Source organism: Sus scrofa, chromosome 3 (genome assembly GCF_054392235.1).
Source record: "Sus scrofa isolate SSC_HxYL_T2T_F1_AM1 chromosome 3, Sscrofa_HxYL_maternal_Yorkshire_Landrace_v2.0, whole genome shotgun sequence".
NCBI lineage: Eukaryota > Metazoa > Chordata > Mammalia > Artiodactyla > Suidae > Sus > Sus scrofa.
In genome coordinates this window covers 44,826,006-44,853,932 of record NC_139385.1, presented here as the reverse complement: position 1 = coordinate 44,853,932, position 27,927 = coordinate 44,826,006, and the positions used below count along the sequence as shown (strand labels likewise).

The 27,927-nt window shown below is 44.4% G+C and overlaps 1 protein-coding gene across 2 annotated transcripts in view; it reads right to left on the bottom strand.

Moving 5' to 3' along the window:
* CREBBP (CREB binding protein) overlaps positions 1-27,927 on the bottom strand; it is a 141,837-nt gene that overhangs the window by 98,539 nt on the left and 15,371 nt on the right. For both annotated transcript variants that reach the window (XM_005662184.4, XM_085017781.1), the window contains exon 2: positions 17,272-17,984. In XM_005662184.4, the coding sequence (XP_005662241.2) occupies positions 17,272-17,984 (713 nt within the window). The remainder of the gene's footprint in view (positions 1-17,271; positions 17,985-27,927) is intronic.

The window sequence follows — 27,927 nt, the reverse complement described above, 5'->3', positions numbered from 1 at the left end:
AAGTCAAATCAAACTTTCTTTTGCTACAGTAGTATTGTTAAAAAAAAAATTTAAGAGGCAAGATCACTAAAAAAAAAAATAAAATTAAATTAAAAAAAATCACATTAAAAGTAATTTTAACTATGCTGGGCCTCCTGCATGGGAAGCAACACAACTGCACTAGCTGGAAAAGTCAACTTCTTAAAGGGTTTTGCAAAACTTGCTTTGGCTGATTTACTATCTCAAATTGAGAGCCACGGTCCAATCAGACCACGGGCAAAGATCACGGTATATATTAATATGAGTGTGTTTCTAGAAGGGTGTAAGCAGCAAATCCCTTTGTCCAACAACAAATATTATTGAGAAATTAGACTAGTTCTCCAAGTTCTCTATTCTGTAAGTTTTGTAGATTGGGGTAAAACCTGATCCACACACAGAAAATTAGGTATTATGTTATGAGCCACACAGGAAGTCCAAAAAATTAGGTATTATGTACCTCCCCACCTTATTTTGAATCCTGCTGTATTACAGACAAAACAGTGTAACAGAAAAACACTGATTTTGGAGACAGACTCGGCTGGATGGTAAGTCAAAGTCTGCCATTTTCTAACATGACATTTTGAATAATTTCCTGGGAGGCAGAAAGGTGGCTCAGAATATTATTTTATTCCACGTGCAAAACAGATATGGCATGTACCTCACATGATTACTAAACATGAGATGAATCACTAAGATCACATTGCCAAGCATCCAGCACAGAGGCCAGTATAATGGGCACCCCAAAAGTGTCACTCCTTGCCTGCCCTTCTCTTACTAGAACCCAGAAAGAGTAAATCCAGTCACTGTTATCCTTGTTCATAACAGGATTATACTGAAACTTTATGTGACGGTCATTACACAATTCTGAAAAATGCCAGAAGTATTACACAGTAATCAGCATAAAAATCTAAACGTTTTAACTTGGTGACAGATGGACAGCAAATTACTATCTGTAGTAAACTTAGCTCTTTGCAAAATATTACCGTAATATTTTGGAGAACTCGATCCTTGAAGTCATGCTCTGGACCTATTTACATAAAGAATGCTAGGTTTAGTATTTCCCAACTTTCTACACTGAACAAGGAAAAAAATAACATAATTTTTGAAGTGTGATGCATCCAATCACCAAAGGGCATCCACAACATACCCTAGCTTATGCTCAGAGCAGCAAGAGGAGGGATCTCCCGGCGTCTGGGGGAGGGCCCAGCCCTAACACCTGTAACACCTGTCCTCCTAGAGTCGGTCAGAAATGCAGACTCACACTCCCACCCCCAGGACCCCCCAAATCCGAATTTGCAGCTTCACAAAATCCCCAGGTGATCTGCAAATCATTAAAAGTTTAGAAAGTCCTGCTCAAACCTATGCTCAAGTCGGAGAGGCGGTAAAGAATGGTTCCTAAAACGTCTCCGCTGAGGGAAGAGCACCAAGAGGAATCCAAAGAGCGGGGTCAAAGGTCTCCGGAACAAACCCCAACCCCCTCTAACGGAAGACAGCAGAACTCCCATTCAACAATGTATCCACGATGCCACTGCCTACTCAAAAATTACTAAACATGCAAAGAGGCAGGAAAGTGTCACCCCCAATTGGGAATTACATATTTAAACAAATGAACAAAAGACTACAAATGAAACAAACACAGAGAGGACAGAGATGTTGGAACTGGCCTTCAAAAGAAGGGCAGGAAAGGAACAAAGAGCAAAAAAGGGCAAAATGCAGACGGGACAAATAGAAATCAAATTGCAAGATGGGAACTCAGGGCTAACTGTGTCCACATTTCATGTAAATAAACTAAACCCTCCACTTATCCGAATAAATTAAAAACAAGTTCCAACGACATGTTCTTTACAAGAGATGCATGTTAAATATAAAGACACAGATAAAAGGATAAAAAAAGATATCCTTTGCAAATATTAGGGAGAGTGATTATATTAATGAGACAAAGAATACTAATAAAAATAGAGACGGACATTCAGAATGATAAAAAGCTCAATTCATCAGGAAGACATGATAATCCAAAATATATATTCACTTAATAAAAGGGCTTCAATATACGAGTTCCCGTTGTGGCACAGTGGTTAACAAATCCGACTAGGAACCATGAGGCAATGGGTTCGATCCCTGGCCTTGCTCAGTGGGTTAAGGATCCAGTGTTGCCATGAACTGTGGTGAAGGTTGCAGACGCAGCTCAGATCCTGCATTGCTGTGGCTGTGGTGTAGGCTGGTGGCTACAGCTCCGATTTGACCCCTAGCCTGGGAGCCTCCACATTCCGCGGAAGCAGCCCTAGAAAAGGCAAAAAGACCAAAAATAAATAAATAAATAAAAGGGCTTCAATAATCAGATTTCATTCTGACTAAAGGAAAAATAAACAAGTCTATAATTACAGCTGAATATTTTAATACTCTCTCAGTAACTGATTACTATTTTTTTTTAAATTAGTAAGGATGTAGCTGATCTGAATACAACCAACTTACTCTAACTGACCTATGCCTTACAATTGTAGGAGGATATGCAGAATAATCATCAAGACAGACCTCACGTGGGGCCATAAAACAAGTCTCGGTAAATGTCACACAGAGCATGTTCTCTGACCACACTGGAGTTAGAAATCAATAACAAAGTACCTGCAAAAATCCCAAATATTTGAAAATTATCTACACGCGTCAACATAAGAACATGAATCAAAGAAGAAATCACAAATATAAATTTTTTTTTCTTGCCATTTCTTGGGCTGCACCCATGGCATATGGAGGTTCCCAGGCTAGGGGTCGAATCGGAGCTACAGCTGCTGGCCTACACCACAGCCACAGCAATGCTGGGTCCAAGCCGCATCTGTTACCTACACCACAGTTCACGGCAGTACTGGATCCTTAACCCAATGGGTGAGCCCGGGGATTGAACCCGGGTCCTCATGGATACTAGTCAGATTCGTTAACCACTGAGCCATAACGGGAACGCCTAAAAATGTTTTGATTAAATGATAATAAAAACAAAGCCTATCAAAATTTATGAAATGCAGTGTGGGAGCAAGATTTAGGGTGAAATTTATTGTTCAAATGTTAAATTGGAAAAGTATAAAAATCAATGACCTAAGCATCTACCACAAAAAAAAGTTAGAAAGAGCAAAGAAAACCCAAAGCAGAAGAAAGAAAATAACAAAGAGAGAAGCAATGACAGAGAAAGAGAAAAGGTTGAAAATCCAAAAGTTGGCTGTCGGAAAACATCAATAAAACCCCTACCTAGATCGATCAGAGAAAAACAAGAGAAACTTAAAAATTATAAGCATCAGATTGAAAGAGGGGCCCTTGGACATCATTACAGATTCTATGGGCATTAAAGGGAAACTAGAGGAATGTTATGAAAATCTTTATGCCAAATAAATTCAAGACCTTAGAGAAAATGCATCAATTCCTTAAAAAGTACAAATTACCAAACTTAACACAAAAAATGAAAAATCTGAATAGCTTAATTTGAATTATTAAACTAACTGAAACATAATTTAAAACCTTCCCACAAGGGAAACTCCAGATCCTGCTGGCCTCACTGGTGAATATTATCGAACATTTAAAGAATACTAAACTCTCCCAGAAAAGAAGGAAGAGGGAACAAACCACTCTCGTTTTGATGCCAAAACCAAATCAGGACATTGCAAGAAAATTATAGACCCATACCCCTCATGAAGAGAAGCATAAATCCTAAACCATATTTTAATAAATCAGATCCAATAACACATAAAAAGAATAATGCATCGTGAGTGAGGGAGGTTACCCCAGGAACAAAAGGTTGGTTCAACATTCAGAAAGATGTACTTTACCACATTAAATAGAATAAAGAAAATCCCTCTGATCATCTCAAGAGATGCAAAAAAAGTATTTGATGAAATCCTGCAACATTTATGATCAAAAGACTCAGCAAACTATGCCCAGTGATGGGCGTTCTTCCACCCAAAGGCGGCTATCTTTAAAAGTCTACCACTAACGCCAGACCCAATAAATGACTATTTTCCTCCAATGATCAAGAGTAAGACAGGGGACATACACTTTCACCACTTTTAAAAAATACTGTACTGAAGATGTCAAGCAGAGCAGTAAAATAAAAACAAAAGGCCTTAGGAAAAAGAAGTAAAACTGTCTTTATTCAAAGACAACATGACCCAGAAAATTCTAAGGCCCCTATCAAACAGCTAGTTACAGCTAACCTTGCTCAAGTGAGTTTAGCAAGATTACAGGATATAATGTTAACAAAGAAAAATTGATTATGTTTCTCCATATTAGCAACAGACAAGTAAAACACTGACACAAAATCTAGAAATTAAACAGAAATGAAAATAAGAAATTAAGCATCACGATGTTAACTTATTATAAAGCTAAAGAAATAAGCAGATTAATAGAACAGACTAGAATAGGGGTGGCAGACTTTTTCTGTAAAGGTCCAGTTAGTAATATTCTAGTCTTAGCAGGTGACCTATAGTTTCCATCCCTTATTCTTTTATTTATTTGTCTATTTTTCAACCAATCCTTTAAAAATATTAAAACCATCCTTAGGTTGTACGTCAGATACAGCCCATGAGCTACAGTCTGACGGCTCCTGGACGACAGTCCAGGAGTGGATTCCTCCTAATCCGGTCAATTCCCATTCCTAGTTATTGATCCAAGAGAAATGAAAACTTCTATGTCCACACAAACACTTACACAAAAATGTTCACAGAAACTTTACTCTTAATAGCTCCAAACTAGAAACTACCACAATGTAAACACATCATGGTAAGTTCAATGAAGTACTAATTAGGATTAAAAAGAACCAAGGAATTCAGGCGACAACACTGATGAATCTCAAAAACAGATGGGCAAGAGAGCCTCACCAAAACCAAACAAAAAACCCCATATCACACAGTTCCATTTATATGAAGTTTGAAAACAGGTAAAACACGGAGAGAGCAGCCAGCAGTAACTCCAGGGATGGAGGTGGAGAGAAGCGGGAAAGGGAGGGATTCCAAGGAACTCACTCTGTGTACATTACACCTTTAAAATAGTAAAACGACAACATATTTAAAAAATTAGTACATGTAGCTCTCTAATTCCAGATCCTAACTGTTGACCTTTAGTTTGAAAGTACCAGGGTTGAAATATACTTTCTCACAAGTATACTCTCCAAAGCAGTCACCCTGGAGACCTATCAAAGCAAAGGACTCAATGTGGCAACCATCCAAAGCATTCATTCAGTTTGTGCTGCAGAAAACAATCAGTTAAAAGTTAACTAAAAAGGGAAATATAATTCCAACTTTGACTTTAAAAAGATACATAATTAGAGATAAAACACTGGCTGGTAGGGAAAACACCAATTATGAACCAGGTGATATGGGCAATGGTTTCTTCCCCAGACTTTCAAATTTTGTACAACCTTTTTTTTTTTTTGGCCTTTTTGTCTTTTTGCCTTTTCTAGGGCTGCTCCCACAGCATATGGAGGTTCCCAGGCTAAGGGTCTAATCAGAGCTGTAGCCGCCAGTCTCCACCAGAGCCACAGCAACAGAGGATCTGAGCCTCCTCTGTGACCTACACCACAGCTCACAGCAACACCAGATCCTTAACCCACGGAGCGAGGCCAGGGATCGAACCCACAACCTCATGGTTCCTAGTTGGATTCATTAACACTGAGCCACGATGGGAACTCCTGCACAACTTTTTTTTTGTTGTTGTTGTTTTGCCATTTCTTGGGCCGCTCCTGCGGCATATGGAGGTTCCCAGGCTGGGGGTCGAATCGGAGCTGTAGCTGCCAGCCTACGCCAGAGACACAGCAACGAATGATCCAAGCCGTGTCTGCAACCTACACCACAGCTCACGGCAATGTCGATCCTTAACACATTGAGCAAGGCCGGGGATCGAACCCACAACCTCATGGTTCCTAGTCGGATTTGTTAACCACTGCACCACGACAGGAACTCCACAACTATTTTTTTTTAATTAGAAAATAATTATCTAGAAACAGCAGAAAAGCAGTCTCACTCATCACTTCAAACATGTGATTATCTCAGATCCTTTATGTAAGAAAAGCATCTAGCCAGCTAACTAATCAATCTTCTTTAAAAGTTTTTCAGTAAACCTAGACCCTGCTAAGAGCTACACACACAACATCTCATTTAATCCACACAACAGTTCTATGGGATAGATAATATCACCATCCCCTTTTAATCTATGCAATTCTCAAAGGCAGAGATGATTATAACCCTCACTTAAAAGACAAACAACTAAGGATCCAGAATGATTATATGACTTTCCCACAGTTAATAAGTAGTGGAGCCTGGACTTGAACTGAGGCAGCTTACTCCAGATCCCAGCTCTCCTCTCAAGCACTTGCTGTACTGCGTCTGGGGAAGGCCGTCTGGGCTGCCGATGCAGCTGCTAACAATGACCACAGGGGGAGGAAGTAGCAGCAGCAGGTCGGTCCCATCTGTGGGTAAGCCATGAAATACACATACACGATCTCGTTTAACTAAAAAGTTTTAAAAAGAAATAAATTCACGGATAATCATCATGGGAAGTTGGGCACATTCTGAATCACACACTCTCCACTAAGGTCACAAAAAAGATTACGGAGCTACTGTAAAATTGCTTAATATTTCTACCCAAAACCTGTGCCTAGAGGAGCTACATAATGATCCCAGAGCACACTGTATTCATTCAAAGCGCTCAGTCTTTCCAGTCTATAAACTGACCGTTTATATCCACTGTGATCTTTTTTTAAAAAAAAAAAGCCAAATTAGAATTTCATTAATAAAAAATTTCCTTATTTTCTTTGCATTATTTCAAGGATCAATGAGATGACATAACATAAGAAAAAGCATCAGAGAGATGTAACAGTATTATTTCTCTTGCTATTAAACGTTAGAAATTTTTTTTTGTCTTTTTGTTGTTATTGTTGTTGTTGTTGTTGTTGCTATTTTTTGGGCCGCTCCTGCGGCATATGGAGGTTCCCAGGCTAGGGGTCGAATCGGAGCTGTAGCCACTGGCCTACGCCAGAGCCACAGCAACGCGGGATCTGAGCCACGTCTGCAACCTACACCACAGCTCACGGCAACGCCGGATCGTTAACCCACTGAGCAAGGGCAGGGACCGAACCCGCAACCTCATGGTTCTTAGTCGGATTCGGTAACCACTGCGCCACAACGGGAACTCCAAACGTTAGAAATTTTGATTACCATTCCAAAACGGAGGTGAACCACTCACTTCCAAGAGGCAATTGGGCCCCACTGATTTCTTACAGACTCCACACTGCTAATCCATTCCTCCAGCATGCCAGCCCTCACAGTGTGCTCCCTGACCAGCACAACTTCGGTCATCAGGGAGCTGGCAAGAAACGGCACTTCTCAGGCCCCACCCCAAACCTACAGACTCAGGAAGGCTGGGGAGGGCCCAGCCCTCTGGATTACCAAGCCAGCAGTGACTGCGCTGGACACGCAAGTCTGAGAACAAGTGCTTTATCCCATCCAACCAAAGTGCTGGCTGACTGAGTCCAGGGGGTCTGGATCTAAATCAAACCTTCCCCCCTCAGGGAGAGCTCCAGAGAAAGCCAGCTCCCTGTTTTCCAACCACGTTTTTATTCTCTTTTCTTTTGTTGCCGCATTCACGGCATATGGAAGTTCCCGCGGCCAAGGACTGAATCTGAGCCACAGCTGAGACCTACACCACAGCTGTGCCACAGTGAGAACTCCTCCAGCTACATTCTTAAAAAAAAAAAAAAGAATATTCCAAAAAAACTCCATCAAAAATAAGACCTAACTGAAACCCCAAGAAGAAGGCTTATAAAACAATTTGGGTCCCCTTTTTCAATATAAGATAGGACCCTTCTTTCTTATAAGATAGGACACTATTTCTAAGGCTGTGAAAGCACTTATCAACCTTGGAATTAGAAAGATTCTGTACCCCTTGGCCACAATACCCTTCCTCTTTCTACCAGCGTCTGGCTTCCCTGTGCAGAACAACTCGCAAGGGCTCTAGCCAGGAGAAGAACTCGAGTATGGCTTCCAATCCCCACTAAAAATTTTCTTTAAATATCTTCTTTTGCTTTCCTTCAAAAAGACAAGCGTTTGGGTTATTTTCTGTAGAAAATAGATGATGCTACCATCATTTTCTAGATGATGCTACCAGAAAGATAACATATCAGATGTCTCACTATTGAAGTGGAGGCAGAAAGAATGGGGGGAACAGAGGGAAGCTGAGTAACTTTCCAGGAACACAAGCAGAGCCAGGGCTGCCCCATGGAGTCCGGCTAAGGGTCTGTGCAGGCTGTTCTTAGATCAGTTTTACAATCTATATTTTAATAGAAGTTCTTTTTATCCAGATTTTACAATCAATTTAGAGTTTTGCAAAAAAATAATCTCACACTTACCTGATGTTTGTGATTATTTCCACTTTCTCACTTCTAATTTTGTATGACTCAAACATTTAAAATAGAACACTTAAGAGTTCCTGCTGTGGCACGGTGGGTTAAGAATCGGACTGCAGCAGCTCAGAGGTGTGGGTTCGATCCCCAGCCCAGCACAGTGGGTTAAAGAGCTGGTGTTGCCACAGATACCCTGGAAATTCCCTATGCTGCAGGTGCGGCCATTAAAAAAAAAAAAAAAAAAAAGTGTAAATAAAATAGAAAACACAAGCCATTTCAGAATGGCAATAATGTTAACAAGGTATGATATGATTTTTTAATTAAATAATTTCTCCTTTCTATTCTGCATGCCTACATTTCTTAATCTGTAACATGGGAACAGTTTTCACTTAACATTTGTTAATGAAGAGTAAAAAAAAATATTTTGAGTTTTTCCTCAGAATAAAAATAAATGTATAGACTTTTCTAAAATAAAAATATACTGACTCAAGAAACCAGTGGCCTAAAAGGGTCAATGTCTATAGAAAATGGCAGGAATACTGTCAAAGATCTTAAGCTACCCTCTAGGAAAAAAGTTTCAGGCTCATCCGGCTGTACAGATGAAGGTTCTCAATTCTCCAAAGGTCCCTCAGGTCATTCAAATTTGAAACTGTTCCAGAGAATAGATATGAACAGCTTCCGAACACTTTCTGAGCAAGTTAACACAACCCAGATAGCAAAACCTCCCAAAACACTAATAAGAACTATGGTCAATCCTACTGTTGATGAGTGAGAAGCAAAAATTCTAAATGAAAGTTAGCCAATAAAATTCAGCAAAACATTAACTTTCAATTTCACAATTACAGAGCTGGCTCAACTGGGGAGTAGAAAACCCACTGAGATAATTTTTCACGTAAATACAACAAAGGAGAAAAACCACAAAGTAAGCCCCACAGATGCAAAAGGGGACTTGATAAAATCCAACATCTAATAAATGAGGAAGAGATTACACCCCAATTTAAAAAGACTGAAAACCAAAGCTTACATTATACTTAATAATAAAACACGACATACATCTCTAGTTAAGTCAGATACAAGACAGGGATGCCCAAGAGCATAAAGAGTGGCAGGAATAATGGCAAAGAGAAGACAAAAGTATCAATAATGCAAAAAAGATGACTGGATACCAGGAAAACCCAAGAGAACCACCTGAAAAAGCATTAGAATAAATAAGAGGATTCCATAAAGTGGCCAGATTACCAAGGTGACACATACATCAACATCTCTCTTATATTAAAACAACATGAGTTCCCGTCGTGGTTCAGTGGTTAACGAATCCGACTAGGAACCATAAGGTTGCAGGTTCGACCCCTGGCCTTGCTCAGTGGGTTAAGGATCTGGCATTGCCGTGAGCTGTGGTGTAGGCTGCAGACGCGGCTCGGATGCCATGTTGCTGTGGCTCTGGCGTAGGCCAGCGGCTACAGCTCCGATTCGACCCCCAGCCTGGGAACCTCCAAGTGCCTCGGAGGCGGCTCTAAAAAAGGCAAAAAAACAAAAAACAAAAAACAAAACTGAAAACATCCATTTGGTAAAAACTTGGAACTTATGTGGCCATTCTCCCGGTAAAAGACGCTTTCGCAAATAAAAAGAAAAATGTTTTCATTCATTAAAAGACTTTAGCTTTTAATATACAAAGAATATCAAGAACACAAACCAATAAGAAAAAAATGGGAAACAACGCAAGAGAAAAACCAACAGAGAATATGAGCAACGGCAAAGACAAACGCACATGAATTTATGAGAAGACATTCTGCCTATGCGCCTCAGAGAACAGCAAATTAGCACAAGACTGGTTTCAGTATTAGTGAGAAATGTGCGGCACAGGGACTCACGTGCTGCTGGTAAGGGTGTAACAAGCACAATGTTTGTTTTTGGAGAGGATCTGACAATATCTATGCTTATTAAAAATGTCAATATCCTTTAATCCAGAAATTTCACCCGCAAGAATTTTTTCTTTCTTTTTTGGCCGCACCCAAGGCATACATAAGTTCCTGGGCCAGGGATCGAATCTGAGCTGGAGCTGCAACCTCACTCCAGCTGCAGCAATGCTGGGTCCTTAACCCAGTGTGTGGGGTGGGACTCAAACTGGCACCTCCAGAGAGACAAGCCACTTCATCAACCCACTGCACCACCACGAGAACGCCTCACCCACAGGAATTTATCCAGCAGATACGTTCGGCTATCCAAAGATGTGTGTACAAGTGAAAAACTGTGAGATCAGCAAAACTCTGGAAACGATCTCCGTGTACAGCTTTTGGGGCACTCGTCCTAGGGATGAAGATATAGCCCAATCAGAGACTACTACTGTACCATACCTAGAAAGAAGGACTGAGAGCTCCGTCTAATACAGGACAACGTCCAGCTTACGTCGTTCAGGGCAGAGAGGAGGTGTTTACATATGTATACACGAGGGGGCGGGGGCGGCGGGGGAGAGGCTATACTACACTACTCCTCATGTTTACGGGAGACACACAAACACACACCGATGCCTCGCTGTGCCTCTCTGCAGGGTAGATAAGAAACAGTGGTTGCTTTCAGTAAGAGAATTAGGGAGAACCGAAGGACAAAAATTAAGGGAGATTAACTTTTCAGTTCTTATCCTTAGTGGTATTTTTTTTTTTTTTTAATGTGGCTGCTTGTGGTTAAACTATGCACAACTACTTTCTAAAAACAAACTTTTTTTTTTTAGGGCCGAACACAGCATATGGAGGTTCCCAGGCTAGGGGGTGAATCGGAGCTGTAGCCGCCAGCCTACGCCACAGTCACAGCAACGTGGGATCCGAGCTGCGCCTGCGACCTACATCACAGCTCACGGCAACACCGGATCCTTAACCCACTGGGCGAGGTCAGGGATTGAACCAGCGTCCTCATGGACGCTAGTCAGATTCATTTCTCCTGCGCCACGACGGGAACTCCTTAGGAACAGAACCTTTAACCTAGTGACCTCGCTGTTCAGAATCTATCCCACGATGCATATAGACAGGCCCACACAAGGACATATGCCCTGCAGCGCTGCTGGTCCTAACGAAAAGCCAGGGTGAGAAACAACCCAAATGTTCATCACCGGAGGAGCACTTTACAAACTGTGGTGCCTCATCAAATGCAAGACCTTGCTCTCAGCAAGAAAAAAAGAAAAATCGGTGTGCACTGACAGGCAAAGGTATCTAGGACGTACCGTGACATAAAACAATAAGGTGCTTATGTCCCATCGTATGTTAAAAAGGATGTGTGTTCAGAAAAAGATCACACACCACGACCAAGCTGGATTCATCCCAGCGACACGAGAACGGTTCAACATACACAAATCAGTGTGATACACACACCAACAAAAGACAAAACCACACGGCCATCTCAAGAGACGCAGAAAAAGCATTAGATAAAATGCAGCATTCATGATAAAAACTCTTACCAAAGTGGGTACAGAGGGAACGTATCTCAATGTAATAAAAGCTATATAGGACAAACCCACAGCCAATATAATACTTCATGGTGTAAAAAAGAAAGCCTTCCTACTAAACTCTGAAACAAGACAAGGATGCCCACTCTCACCAAATCTATTCAACATAGTATTGGAAGGCCTAGCCAAGACAAGGAAAAGAAATAAAAGGTATCCAAACCACAAGACAAGAGGGAAACTTGCCATTATGTGCAGAAGACATACTATATATAAACAATTCTAAAGACTCCACACAAAAACTACCAGAACTGATTAACAAATTCAGCAAGGTAGCAAGATACAAGATTAATGTACAGAAATTGGCTGCATTTCTTTATACTAACAATGAAATATCAGAAAGGGAATGTAAAAAAAAAAAAAAACCTTTAAAAACCACATCAAAAACAGTAACAAAACAAACTAACAAAACAAACCATGAGGAATAAACCTGACTAAAGAGGTGAAAGACTAATACACTGAGGAACTAGAAAACATTATTAAAGGAAACCGAAGAGGATCCAAAGAACTGCAAAGATATCCCAGGCTCTCGGATGGAAATATTTTTTTTGTTAAAATGGCCATACTACCCAAAGCAATGTATAGACTTAATGCAATCTCTAGCAAATTACCCATGACATTTTTCACAGAACTTGAAAAAAAAAATCCTAAAATTTATACGGAACCATAAAAGACCCAGAATTGACAAAGTAATCCTGAGGGAAAAGAACAAAGCAGGTGCATAACCCTTCCAGACTTGAGACAATACAACAAAGATACGGAAATTAAAATGGCATGGTACTGGCATAAAAATAGACATACAGGCCAGTGGAAGAGTGGAAGAGTGCCCAGAAATAAGCCCATACACCTACAATCAATTAAACTTCAACAGAGGAGGCAAGAATATATAACGGAGAAACGGCAGTCTCTTCAGCAAGTGGTGCTGGGAAAACTGGACAGCTGCATCTAAACCAAAGAAGTTAAAACACATCCTCACACCATGCACAAAAATAAACTCAAAATGGCTTAAAGAATTAAATATAAGACAAGTCACCATAAAACTCTCAGAAGAGAACCCAGGAACAACATTCTCTCTGACATAAATCACACCCATGTGCTCCTAGGTCAGTCTCCCAGGGCAATAGAAATAAAAACAAAAGAAACAAATGGTAGCTGATCAAACTTATAAGCTTCTGTACAGCAAAAGAAACCACAGACAAAATGAAAAGACAAAACATAGATGGTGAGAAAATATCTGCAAATGATGTGACGCACAAAGCCTTAGTTTCCAAAATGTACCAACAGCTCATACAATTCAGTCACAAAAAACCTAAAAACCTCATCGAAACATGGGCAGAAGATCATAAATAGACATTTCTCTGAAGAAGACACAGGGATGTGCACTGCGCGTGTGAAAAGATGCTCAACATCACTAATTACTAGAGAAACGCAACTGACAACTACCATGCGGTACCACCTCATACAGTCAGAATGGCCGCCATTAAAAAGTCTCAAACCGCAAATGCTGGAGAGGGTGTGGAGAAAAGGGAACCCTCCTGCACTGTTGGCAGGAATGTAGATTGGAACAGTCACTATGGAAAACAGTATGGAGGCTCCTCAAAAAGCTAAAAATAGAATTACCGTATGATCCAGCAACCCCTCTCTTGGGCATCTATCCAGACAACACCCTCATTCAAAAAGATACGTGCACCCCTATGTTCACAGCAGCGCCATTCTCAATAGTCAGGACACAGAAACAATCTGGAGGTCCATCCACAGGCGAATGGATTAGAAGAAGCTGTACACACACACAATGGAATACGCTACTCAGCCATTTGCACTGAAAACACGAATGGACCTAGAGACGATCATGCTAAGGGAAGTAAGTCAGAAAGACAAAGACAAGCATCAGATGGTACCACTTGTACGTGGAACCTAAAATATGACACAAATGAACATATCTGTGAAACAGACTCAAAGACCTAAAGAATAGGCTCATGGTTGCCAAGGAGACGAGGCTGAGCAAGGGAAGGACCAGGAGTTTCAGATCAGCAGATGCCAACTATTACATCCAGGATGGATAAGCTACAAGGTCTTACTGTATTCGATCTCCTGTGATACACCATAACGGAATATGAAAAACAATATATTTGTATCTATCTGAATCACCTCACTGTAAAACAAAAATTAACATAAGTCAACTATATGCCAATAAAAAATTTTGTAATTGTATACATGCGTATAACTGACTCACTCTGCTGTACTATAGAAATTAACACAACAGTGTAAATCAACCATACTCCAACAAAATGAAATAGTTTTAAAAAGGATGTGTGTCATGGAGTTCCCGTCGTGGCGTGGCTCAGTGGTTAATGAATCCGACTAGGAACTATGAGGTTGTGGGTTCGATCCCTGGTCTCGCTCAGTGGATTAAGGATCCGGCATTGCCGTGAGCTGTGGTGTCGGTCGCAGATGTGGCTCAGATCTGGCGTTGCTGTGGCTATAACATACGCTGGCAGCTGCAGCTCCGATTGGACCCCTAGCCTGGGAACCTCCATAAGCCTAGAAAAGGCAAAAAGACAAAATAAAAACACACACACACACACAAAAAAAACCAGGATGTGTGTCAGTATATCTGTATAGAAGTGGTTATCTGTAAGAAGTGAGGAGTTGCTTTTTTTTTTTTTTTAACTATTTGAATTATTTTATAGGAAATCTTCGTTTCCTTTGTAATAATTTTTCCCCCTTTTATAGCTGCGCCTGTGGCATACGGAGGTTCTCCAGCTAAGGGTCGAATCAGAGCTGCAGCTGTGGCATATACCACGGCCACAGAAACACCAGATCTGAATCTGTGACCTATGCCACAGCTTATGGCAATGCCAGATCCTCAACCCACTGAGCACAGCCAGGGATCGAACGTGCATCCTACAGAGACAATGCTGGGTCCTTAACCTGCTGAGCCACAATGGGAACTCCATAATGATAAGTTTTAAAAGAAAATTACCTTTTAAAAAAAGTTTCTTTTGCCCATTTTAAAATCTTACTTGGCTTAAAAGGAACTTGTCTCTTGGTCCTACTATTTGTCCACCACTATTTGTTCTTTTGTCCCAATCCAAGGCCATACAACCTTTCAAAAACACCAGTCCACATGGCAGCCTCTATGGGATACTTAGAGGGAAGAGGGATGGCTGCCCCCACACCACCAATGCGGCTTGATCTTCACACAGTGAATACTCACCAAGTGGTGTTCGGAAAAAAACATCTGTACAAAGGACAGAAAAGGCTTGGCAGACGGAGGAACATGGAGTGAAAGAGACATTACCAGCAAAGCTCAGACTGCAAGAAACCCCCAGAACAACAACAAACCCAAAAAACAAACAAAAAAACAAGCAAAACCACCAGGTTCTTCAACAAATAAACTGTAAGGATCCTAGAGATAAACGGATTCCTGAGAGCCCTATCAACTGAACACAACATGGATTATAAAGCTTTTGAAAGACACATCTGTAAGGACGAATCACGACTACCTGACCGCTAGGACCCTGGGGACATGAGGAAAGCGTTCACGGACGTGTGAGACGGGCACTGGGCTCAGGCTCGCCAAGCCCAACCTGCAGGGGTACATAAACTATCAACAGCTCCCCAAGTGCAGATGAGGGATTCAGGCCCTTTCAGGGACCAAAATGTCAAAACTATTTTCATAAACCATGAAGACGTTATTTGTTCTTTTTGTTCTCATTCTCTCACTGGAACAGAGAGGAGTTCTCCAGAGGCTGTAACACGTGGCATCACTGTCCTTAATGCTAACGGAACGTCTGCCTGTGTTTTAAATTCTGTTCTAGTATCTCATGTGGCGAATACTGACAGACATAATCCACATTTTAAAGAAATCTCCCTGGGGCCGTCAATAACTTTTTAAAATTAATCAAGGGTTCTATGTCTACCTCTGCATATGACAAATTCCCCAAAATAGTTTTCTGTAACAGCGTGGGGCAGGGTGATAAGTGAAGCAGGAAGGAAGAGATATCCACCTATTCAAGAAGCCCTAAACCCACAGAAATCTCCGCTCGGTCCAATTCTAAAAGGTTCATGCACGCACAGACGCCTCTTCAAATCCAGGGACAACTAACTGAAGTTCACATTTCCCCTTAATAATACTTCAAAGGAGACAAATGCAACTTTAATGTCGGGAATTACTTCACACTTATTTCTTAAACCTTCTAGGAGTTTCATGGTGGCCTAGTAGGTTAAGATCCAGCGTTGTCACTGTTGCAGCTCCAGTTCCATTCCTGTCCTGGGAACTTCCGCACACCTCAAGTGCAGCCAAAAAACAAAACAAAACAAAACCCTCTGCAACCTGAGCCAGTCACAGGGTCCGTAACTACGACCCAGCGCTCGCATCAGCCTTGTGGGGAAACTGTCCTCTACTTTTACTTCTGCTTTCCCCTAGTTTGGGACTGATCAAATCCAAACAACAGCCCAAACTGTCCTAGTGATCTAGAATTTGCTGCACCAAATGCTGCCTGAAACACGGGCACCGGTGGCTGCACCAGAGAAGCCTCTGTCTCAGCGCATCTCGGTGCCTGGCGCTTCGGTGGGATCAGTCCCATGCTTTCATCCCTTATCAGCTCTCACTCTGCCAGGGGTCTCCCAATCTACCTGACCGCCCGACTGCCCGGTTCCCCACGTTCAGTGCCTACCCTACACACCAGCTGGAAGCTCTTTCCCTGGAGCAGAGCTCTCAACCCTGCACAGGCCTCACACCACCTGCAGTCGGGAGCTGTGCACCTCTACCAAGCTCCTAGGTGCCAGTGATGCTGCTAGTCTGGGAACACCACAGTGAGAACCATTACTCTGAGTTTCTCGTAGGACCCAAAGTCCAGTGATGCCCCCGGCTCTGCCATGCCCCCTCTTCCCTGTTAAGGCAGGTAGCTGACAAACTTGGAACCCGGCTTCTTCACTGGGAAAGCAGAGACTGTGACAAAAGATATTCCACTGTTTGGCTGTAAAAAGGGAAAAGCACAGGGAGCAGGAACCTGGTCGGCTGCGTGAAGCGGAGGTAAAGAGCCTTTTTTAGGTTCACGGATGCCACAAAAAGCTGATTCCCAGCAGAAGCTGCTTCTCTGAACCATGTGGTCCTATTTGCACACATTCTCCTCAGAGGTTGAAAAGTGGCTGCCAGTCTCCACTCATTCCCTGTTTTCAACTGTCTACTACCCTACCGCTGGCTTCTTCAAGAATTCCCATCATAAAGACACAGGGCAGAGATCTGTACCCTGGAGAGAAGAGCTCAGAATACCCGGCGAGGCTCTTCCAGGTGGGAGGCGCAGGAGGAGAGGCTGCAGGAGGACAGGTGCGCGGCCCTGCTCAGGAGGAAGCATTCAAAGCCCAGAGGCTCACTTACCTTGGTCATGCCTCCGGTCTGCGCTGTGTTCAGTCCTGCGTGACTGGCCATTTGTGGTGACACTTGTGTTAACGTCTCAGCCAGCACGCTGCTGGTGGCCCCCTGCATGGCCGGAGCAGGGTATGGCATTCCAGCTCCTCTTCCTCTGCCAGCAGCCCCAAGAGACCCATTCATGACTTGCGCCTGCCCCTGCTGGGCCTGGTTCATTAAACTATGGCCAGAGTTACTATTAAGGAGGCCTGGGTGGGTCTGGTTGAAGTTAGCATTCATGCAGATCCCAGGTCCCGTCTGCGACGTGGCAGGGCTGCTGGTCACCAGCCCCACTTGCTTTTGTGCTTGCGGATTCAGTGCTTGGGAAGCAGGGGGAGTGGGCCCAGAGGTGCTGGCTGCCTGTTTGGGCAGGTTAGGGGCAGAAGAATCTCCCTGGTTCAGAGGGCTCTTGCCCATGGCACCCAGACTGGCCATGTTCGCACTGTTCGGCTGCCCCTGGGCCTGGCCTCCGAGGCCTTGCTGCACGGGGCTGCTGGCGCTCACATTTCCTATTCCTGGGTTGATACTAGAGCTGCTGCCTCCTCGCAGAAGCTCTGACAGTTGTTTATGTTTGGAAGCAGCATCTGGAACAAGGTTCCCACTGTTTAAAAGGCCTAATTCTCCTCCATTGGGGATCAGCTCATCAGGAAGATCATTTTCCAAGTCAAACAATGATCCAAAATCTAGAAATTAAACAGAAATAGAAATGAGAACCTAAACAACCATAACAGCTCTCCTACTGTCATGTATGAGTATGATCTTAACCTAAAGGGGCACAGAACACGGAACACTAGCACGTCTCAAAAGTAACATCAAGAGTGTTGTCTCCAAAACCGACTAGGAACCATGAGGTTGCGGGTTCGATCCCTGCCCTTGCTCAGTGGGTTAACGATCCGGTGTTGCCGTGAGCTGTGGTGCAGGTTGCAGACGCGGCTTGGATCATTCGTTGCTGTGTCTCTGGCGTAGGCCAGCGGCTACAGCTCCGATTCGACCCCTGGCCTGGGAACCTCCATATGCCGGGGGTGCGGCCCAAGAAATAGCAACAACAACAACAACAACAACAAAAAGACAAAAAAAAAAAGTGTTGTCTCACGGCACAGTGGGTGAAGGATCCAGCATTGCCACTGCAGGGGCTTGGGTCCCTGCTGTGGTGCAGGTCTGAGCCTGGCCTGGGAACTTCCACATGCTGTGGATGCAGCCAAAAAAAAAAAAAAGAAAAAAAGAGTAACATCGAAATGACCTGAAAGTTCATTTGGGAAGATAAAAGCAGGAAGGGTATTTTTCAAAGTGAAACAGAGATGAGAGGAGGGCTACCTAAAATGACGGATTTTATCATGTATTCTAAAACAGTAATTAAATAGTGTGATATAAGGCAAATGCAGACAAATTAAAGGAAAACAATGGGAAGTTAACAAGTTCACTGAATGATGATGCTAAAATACTTTTGAGAATGTATTTCTGTAAAAAAGTAATCGGGCATCAGGTTAGATTAATAGCAATTTTGGGAAATTAAAATCAAGCCTAACCTTATGTAATTACATAGTTAAAAATTAAACTACATTAAAAAAAGCTAGCCTTAATAGAAAATGAGATTTCTCAAAGTGTTGAAGCTACAGGAAATAAAGACATACATAGAACCTAAAAACAGTTATGAGTAAAAGAAAATAGGAGCTTAAAAAATTCTTGAATTATGCAGAGAGGCTTAAAGTCAATTTTACAAAAAGATGCAAAGCACACTAACTCCAAGAATAAATGCACAAAGGACATGAGCAGGTAAGTATCATGAAGAAAGACAGAACAATAAACAAAAGAGATCATCCTTCCCAGTAATCAAACATAAAAATTAAAGCAGCCCCTTCTTGCAGGTCCCTCTCAAAGTAATGTTTCTCTCATGAGGACTTTACACGCCACCTCTAGTCCCGCGCTCATCATGCACTGCTCACACCCACAACAACCTGGCTGGAAGGGCGAGTGCAAAAATACATTCATCGTAAAATTATTCGTGACTCAAACAAGTGCAAACAACACCCAGAGGCAGCTGAACCTAGTGGTTCTCATGGCTCGAGACCCCGACTGAATGCCAGTGTCTGAATGCCAGCTTCGCCTCTGGCTCCCCACTTATTAGCTGTGTGACCTTGGGGAGGTTACTTAGACTTTCTGTGTCTGTTTCCTCATTTAGAAATCGGGAGTGACAATGGCTACTATAGCTCCCGGGGTTGTTGTGATGACTAAATGAAAATTAATCAAAGTAATGCTCTTAAACAGGGCCTGTGGGTGGTAAGTGTTCCACACATATTTGCTATTATTACTGATGCCCAGTAAGAGAGGCTTAACTGCTGCTTAATATCATAAAACATTATACACCTGTGAAAATAATTACGAAGACTGGAGAAACAGAGGGAAACATATGACAAGTAAAAACATGCAGGAGGAACTGCATGCAAGACGGCACACAGAGGGAGCCTAGCATCAGAGGACGGGCATATGGGCAGGAGCTGAAAAGTAATATGCCAGAAACACTCGTACTGGGAAGATGGTGGGGTGGGGTGTGTATGTTGTTGTTTTTTTTTTTTTTTTTAACAAGGACACTCCCCCTCCCAACACCCACTTTGAGGAAAGTGAAAATCCTTTTCTCCAAGGTGCAGATCCCAACGACTGGTTCCCCAACAACCCCGTCAGCTGGCTGCCCCGTGCTCCTCCCAGGAAGGGCAGCACCTTTCTGGCGAAGGAGCACCGTACTCACCTTCCTCTCACAGGTGACACCACCCACCCAAGGGAACTGACGGCAGAATGGCCATTTCCCTTCTTAGTGGCTAAGGGACACTCAGAAAGAGATCTCCTTTCTCCTCACTAGATTTGCACGGGGGTCTGTGGCCACCTTCTTCAGCCAGGATAGGGGACAGCCTTCATACCCTAAGGATGGCTGCAGCAAAAATACCAAGTGCCTAGGTTCCTGAAGGCACCTCTGGGCTAAGTCACCCAACCCTGGAACCTCCCTATCTGCAGACTTGCAGTCACGACAGAAAACACGCTTCCTAGCATTGAAGCCGCTCCAGCTGGAGCTTACAGGTGCCTGCAGCTGAAGGCCTCTTGCTATGCCCAGCACGTGGACGGATAGCGTGCAAACTTCCTCCCACAGCACAGGCGGCCATCAGGACGTGGCCCCTGCCCACGTCCCCGCCCTTCTTCCCAGGCACCTCCCGACACAGCCCACCTTGGGCCACAAGGCAGCGGGTCCCAATCGCGGGCGGCCAGCCCTCTGTCCGAGGCGCGCTCTCCCAGTCCTGATGAGCCCAGGCCCGGCCCTCCCTCGGCGGCGGCGAGACGGCGAAGCCTGGGTGCGGACGCTCCAGCCACCCGGCTGCACGGAGCAGCCCCTCCTCAGCCGCCGGGTCCTCTCTACGAACCCGCCTCCCAGCCCGAGGCAGACACACGCCTGCACCTTCCTGCCGGGCCATAAGGTGCCAGAGATGCCCCGCGAGTGGACCCAGCCCCCCTGCTGTGCAGAAGCAGCAAGCGCGGCTGCAGGGGGCGTGAGTCTCTCTCTCCCCCGCCCGCCCAGCGCTCCGCCCCGAGCCTCCTGCACACAAGCCCGGACACGCAGCACTGATACAACACTTAACACGCTGACTGCCCCTACTCCAATCTGGCCCGTTGTCCCAACAGCGCCCTTTATCACACTTATTTTTCCTGATCCAAACTCCAACTTAAGATCCCAATGGCTCAGGTGTTGTGTCTCTGGCTTTTCCTTCATCCTAGAAAGGTTCCTTCGACACAGGCCCGTTGTTCTGTAGAATGTCCCTCAATCTGCAGTAGCTTCCTCGTGGTGACAGGACACTTAACTATAAAGAGACAACAGGGCTTGACTCCAGGACGCAGCAGACAGCTCTGGGGAAACCGGGGCTTGCTGCTGGCAACTACCGGCTCTCGTGCTGCCCTGGGCTTGGCGGTTCCATGCCAGAGCTTTAATGCTTCTGTGCTGTCCTGAACCTGGAGGCTCACTAACGTCTCCAGATACAAAGATCACATGAAGTAAAGTGCAAAACAAATGATAACGACCCTCCAACATAACCAATATTTTTATCTGTTGCCTTCCTAAGGTTCTGTCCACATGTACACAAGTTTACTCAATACTCTTAAAAGAATCAATGTGTGTGTGTGTTTAATGCAGTATTTCTTTCTCTCTCTCTCTCTTTTTTTTTTTTTTTTTTTTGTTGCTTTCTAGGCCCAAACCTATAGCATATAGAAGTGCCCAGGCTAGGAGTCGAATTGGAGCTGTAGCTGCTGGCCTGCACCACAGCCACAGCAACCCGGGATCCAAGCCGTGTCTGCAACGTACACTGCAGCTCACGGCAATGCCGGATCCGTAACCCACTGAGCGAGATCAGGGATCAAACCCCCATCCTCGTGGATCCTAGTTGGGTTCGTTTCCTCTGAGCCACAACAGGAATGCCTAATGCAATATTTCTTAATCTATGAACACGAAAACGAAACTCCATTGAAACCAAAAAATGGAAACCTCTGACAGAGGTCAGGTGTCCTTCCTATGTGCCAAGGGGGGTGAAATGTCAAGCACTGTAAACCAGAGGGAAGACAGCTACAGACACTGTGCATTTAATGCCTGGAAGGACCTGCTGCTTCTCCCCTGACTGGCTTTTCCAAGAGTCCTGAAATGCTTCCTAGGAAGAGGGCAGACAAGCCAGGACAACAGAAGGTAAATCCAGAAGAACAGTCAAACACAGCAGGGTCAACGCCAGGGTCCCTAGTGCGGTGTACAAATTGAAATTGGAACTGGAAATGCAAAAAGAACCCTCGGAAGCGGAACACAAGTTCAAATCCTGGCTGAATCATGAGCCCCATGTTAATCTCTGCGTAAAACAGAGATGGGGAACCCCGAGACTGCACCACGAACACAGGAATAGAGCGCTTGGGGCCAAGGATACTGGTTATTTCATTCTATCCCACACAAAACCCGTCTTAACCGTTAAAAATTCACCCACCACCCTGCCACTCTCACACTGACTCTTGTTCTAGTCCAAATGCACACTACCTTTTATGGCTGAGGCAGGCTTATTATGTTTTGGTTTTTACTGGTCGCCACATTTGGTCCACCTTGACCACTTTTTCGCATCCGGTTTCAGCACAAGCACATCTCACAGCTGTTGGGGTGTAGAGGGTTGACTAATTCTATGTCGTCACCTACCCAGTCCAAACACACGTGAATGTGTACACAACCACATATATCAAGCAGGGCTTTTTTTTCTTTCTTTTTTTTTTAAGACAAGATGGGTTATGTAGAGCTTGTGGAAGGCATATCCCTAATCACACCATCACCCTCTTTCTCACCAGGATCCCCTATTCTCTAACTCAAAACGAAACATTCATAAAGGAGAACAAAACAGGAAAGCCAGGCTATTGCAACATAACACAGCTGTGTCCCAACACACAGGTTGGGCAACACCAATCTGAACCATCGGAAGTGCCTACAATTCAAGACTGAGCACTAGCACTTTCAAGCCCAGGTAAACTCCTTTCTCTCCACCAAGTCACCAGGGGACAGACCCGGGAGACGACAAAGTTGAGGCGGAATGGGATGTGTGGACCCCACCCTGCCTTCCAGGGGTTCACCCTTTGCGGAAGACCTGCCTCATCACACAACAAACAGCCTGTCATGCTTCCGTGGCCAGGAACAGGAATTTTCTCTCTTTGGGGGGCTTCCTGGCTGCCACCCAGGAACTTTACGCATTGGGGGGAGAAAGCTTCCAGTCACCAGCTCCCTGAGGAACCACAAATCACTTTTCTTGGTTGAAGGCATTTGGAGAAGAAGGGGGATGGAGAGAGGGGAGCCACCTCCCACCAGCTCTGCCAGGTTCCAGGCCCCCTCTGGGCCTCAGCCCCACACACGACCACGAGGACACTTCGCTTCAGACCAGAGACACACTGTCCAGGGGACAGTCACTGCTGAGCCCTGGAAGACAAGGGCATCCCACACAGGCCCTAAGATTCATCCTCTTTCATCACTATTGGAAGTCGATATTTCACCTTCCCTTAAAATAGGGCATGAACGACTCTCAGGTATGCTGAAAAAGGCTTCTCATTTTATAAAATCAAATACTAGGCAAGTGACTAACTCACTCTGACCAACAGCATCTGAAACCAGTATTGCCTGAAGAATTTTTCCAAATGCATGAGCTAAACATGTAGAAACACCCTCCCCCTCAGGTTTCCTGAATTCTCCCGTTTTGTCCTAATACTCTATTTTCTCCTTTGAACTGCATTAGGAGCCCCAAATTCTCTGCATTGACAGAATTGATTTTTCTGTCAATATGTGAACAAACCAGTATATCACACCTTGTGTTATTGGCCAGAAGTAGGAACTCCTCCACACTCTACAGACATAATGAGTGAGTCTTAAAATCATACCATCAACTTCCTCTTAGAACTCACAAGGCTGTAAGTACCACCAAAGCAGGGATCCTGTCTACCCAGTGCCTACCGTACAATGTCTGGCATATATGAGGTCCTTAACAAACATGGGGAGGCTGAGAGAAGGAATTACAGGGAAGAGTACCAGCTACAGAGGATACACAATATCGATTTTTACAAGTTACTTGTCTAGCCAAAGATATCCAGCAGTCATCTTAACAGTTATTACTACTTTCCTAAAACAGAAACAAAGAGAACAAAAGCCTCTTGAAATGTTACATTGTTCTACTCATCCTTTTCTTTACCTCTCTCTCTTTTTTTCTTTTTGCCATTTCTAGGGCCGCTTCTGCAGCATATGGAGGTTCCCAGGCTAGGGGTCGAATTGGAGCTGTAGCCACCGGCCTACGCCAGAGCCATAGCAACGCCAGATCCAAACCTCATGGTTCCTAGTTGGATTCGTTAACCACTGAGCCCCGAAGGGAACTCCTCTCTATCCCTCCTTAATTAAGGCTGCCTCTCTATCATCCAGGAAACAGCCAAGTCTATTTCACTCTCTGGCTAGACCTCAGTATCAAGGACCCGCTATCCTATGGTTGATACAAAGATTAAAACTTGTGATGGAGAAGGAGAGATGGCAGTGTGCGAAACACACGACGTATGAGTTTAGATGCTGTTCAGTGTTCCCGAGCCCCTCCTTCCGAGCAGGAAACTCCCCTCCCAGAGGTGTCTTCTCTTTCCCGCTCACCGCCACTTCTCTCCGTGGCCCTTATTCCCTTCGAAAAAGGGCTGCTTTCATTTTTCCCCCAGGATTTCTCTAGATTTTCCTTGGCATTACTTGTACTATAACCATGACTACTGGGAGTTCCTGTCGTGGCTCAGTGGAAAAGAACCCGACACAGTATCCATGAGAATGTGGGTTCAATCCCTGGCCTCGCTCAGTGGGTTAAGGATCTGGCGTTGCTGTGAGCTGTGGTGTAGACCGCAGATGCAGCTCAGATCCCAAGTTGCTGCGGCTGCGGTGTAGGCCAGCGACCACAGCTCCAACATGACCCCTAGCCTGGGAACCTCCATATGCCTCAGGTACGGCCCTAAAAACTCTTATCTTGAGAGCTCTCAAAAGCTGAGCACTTTTATTCACTAATCTTGTAAGAATTTACAGAAAGAATGGTCAATTCCTAAGTCAAAACTGAATTCAAAAAAAAATAAAAAGCAAGCAAACTTGATCCAAAAAGGGTGATGCCTTTCAAAAAAGCTCACATCTGAAGATGAAGACTCCACAGAATGTCGACATTTTTCACAGGGTTATGAGCCTTGGCTGACCTGGAGACCATTCTAGACTTCTCTGGCACATTTATTAATATATTACTAATTAGACGCTGACCAGACAGGAAGCAGTGTGGGGCAGTGAGAAAAGTACTCAGCTAGGTATTAATTCAGGTCCAACACTTACCACCACCTCCTCTCTGTGTGTGCTTCCTCCGCTCTAAACTAGAAATGAAGATACTATCTGTGGAGTTCCCGTTGTGACTCAGTGGGTTAAGAACCCGATGTAGTGTCCATGAGCATGTGGGTTCGATCCCTGGTTAGGTATCCAGTACTGCTGGTGCAGGTGCAGCTCGGATCCGGTGTTGCTGTGGCTGTGGCGTAGGCCGGCAGCTGCAGCTCTGATCAACCCCTAGCCTGGGAACTTCTGTATGCCACAGGTGCGGCTGTAAAAAGAGAAGAAAAGAAAAAGGAAAGAAAATAGTATCTGCCTGCAGGGTCATTGGTGAAAGAATTAAACCACACAATGTGTACACAGCAGTTAGCATGGCGTGTGGTAAGGGCTCCATAAACATAAGTTATCATCACTGTCACTGCCCCATCTTCCAAAGCTGCTATGAGGGCCGAAGACACACGCTACGCCTGGTGCAGGGACCGTGCCGACAACCGTCTTTTCTATGCGGTAAAGCCCTGATAATCTCTGATGATTCTACTAGAGAACTAAAGCTTACTTTGCTTTGAAAATTCTTGGGGATTATGCAGATAATGGCACAACTCTCCAACAATAGAGAATTAAAGTAAAAAAATTTTATTAAGAGGAAAAGGAAAAGAAAAAGCTCTATTTTTTTGGCATTTATGCCATTACAAATAAATTTTATCTAGGCATTTCGAGTTCCTAAAAGACATCTAACCTTTATTTACCTTTTTTACAATAACTATTAGGAAAGAATTAAAGCAAATTCCTACTAAAATCTTCTGTGATTCAGGCTTCTTTCATGCAGGTGCATAAATGAGTGCAGAATAATGAGGTTTTACTTGATGCTGAAGAGTGATCTTACTTACTGAACAACAACAACAACGCCCCCGCTTTCTCCAGATCCCTGTCTGCGCAAGAATCAACGTGGGCTTGGCTGAGCGGCCCACCTCCTCCCAGGCCTTCCTCCGTGGGAGCAAGCCCCGCTGTCAGGCCTTCACTCCTTGCAGGGCTGACCAGGACGACTTGAGACGTGCATAAAAGTCTGCCCGCCGAGGATTAGAAGACAGCACTGAGTGGAAGTTCTCTGTCACACTGTGTCCGAAATCAGGAGAGACCCGGAAGAGCAGCCAGCCTCTTATCTTCCTGTGATGTTCTCAGAAGTTCCCAGGAAGTGCCATTCCCAGAAAGCCAGGACAGTTTAAAAGTTTCCCAGGAGTTCCCGTCGTGGCGCAGTGGTTAATGAATCAGACTAGGAACCATAAGGTTGCGGGTTCAGTCCCTGCCCTTGCTCAGTGGGTTAACGATCCGGCGTTGCCGTGAGCTGTGGTGTAGGTTGCAGACGCGGCTCGGATCCCGCGTTGCTGTGGCTCTGGCGTAGGCTGGTGGCTACAGCTCTGATTGGACCCCTAGCCTGGGAACCTCCATATGCCGCGGGAGCGGCCCAAGAAATAGCAACAACAACAACAACAACAAAAGACAAAAAAGACAAAAAAAAAAAAAAAAAAAAAAAAAGTTTCCCAAATGTGGTCTGTGTGCCGCCTCCCTCAGCCCTGAAGGGTGGAGAAAAGCCTTCGTGGAACAAAGCTGGGGAAGAAGGTACTGTCACAGAAGCAGCCACCACGAGACCAACCATTAACCACCCAGAAACCCCAAACGGAAATCAGACGGTTTGGAGTAGAAAGGGGTTCACTGTTCCCCGCCACATCTCAGTGGCTGAGAGGGCCACTGGGACCAGGCGGGGCACTGCCCATCCATCCTGCAAACCCGTCAAAGTCCTAGAGGAGGAATGTGGGGGCTGAGCTAGGATTCAGACTCTGCAGAAGCAACCTTAGACACCAGTGCTGGGCCATCTCAGACCCCGTGACCACGGCAAGTGGACACTCCAGAGACTGGGTCCTCTGCCCCAAATGCTGGGAGCTGTCACCGGCAGTCCGTAACATCAAGTCAGGACAAAGTGGAAAGATCTGACTCCAGATGCAGAAGTGTCAGTGGACAGCATGTGGAGGTATGTGGGCTCTGAGAGAGGAAATGGACGCGTTAAGTCCAAAACGCACGCCAACATCCAGACAATGTAATGCTATTCGGCACTAAACAGAAATGAACTATCAGGCCATGAAAAGATGTGGAGTCAACTTAAATACATATTACTAAGAGAAAGAAGCTGCACGTGGAGTTCCTGCTGTGGCTCAGGCGGTTAAGATCCCAACACAGTCTCTGTGAGGATGCAGGTTTGATCCGTGGGTTGCCGTGGCTGTGGTGCAGGCCTGCAACTGCAGATTCGGCCCCTGGCCTAGGAACTTCCATTTGCCACAGATGCAGCTATAAAAAGAAAAGGGGCGGGGGGACAAAAAAGAAGCTGCACAACATTGTAAATCAACTCTACTCTGAAAAAAAAATTAAAATTAAAAAAAAAAAGAAGCCAATTTGAAAAGACAGACTACCTAATTTCAATTACATGACATTCTGGCAAAGGCAAAATTATGGAGATAGTAAAAATAATCACTGACGGCCAGGAGTCTGTGGGGGTTTTTTTGGTGGGGGGGGATGGATGGGAGGAAGACAGAAGATTTTTAAGGCACCGAAAATACGCTGTTCTGATGATGAATACCTGCCATCACACATGTGTCAAAATACACAGAATGTAGCAAACCAAGAGTGAACCCTAAGATGAACTGTGGACTCGGGATCATTATGATGTGCCACTGTAGGTTCATCAATCATATCAAATATTTCATCTGGTG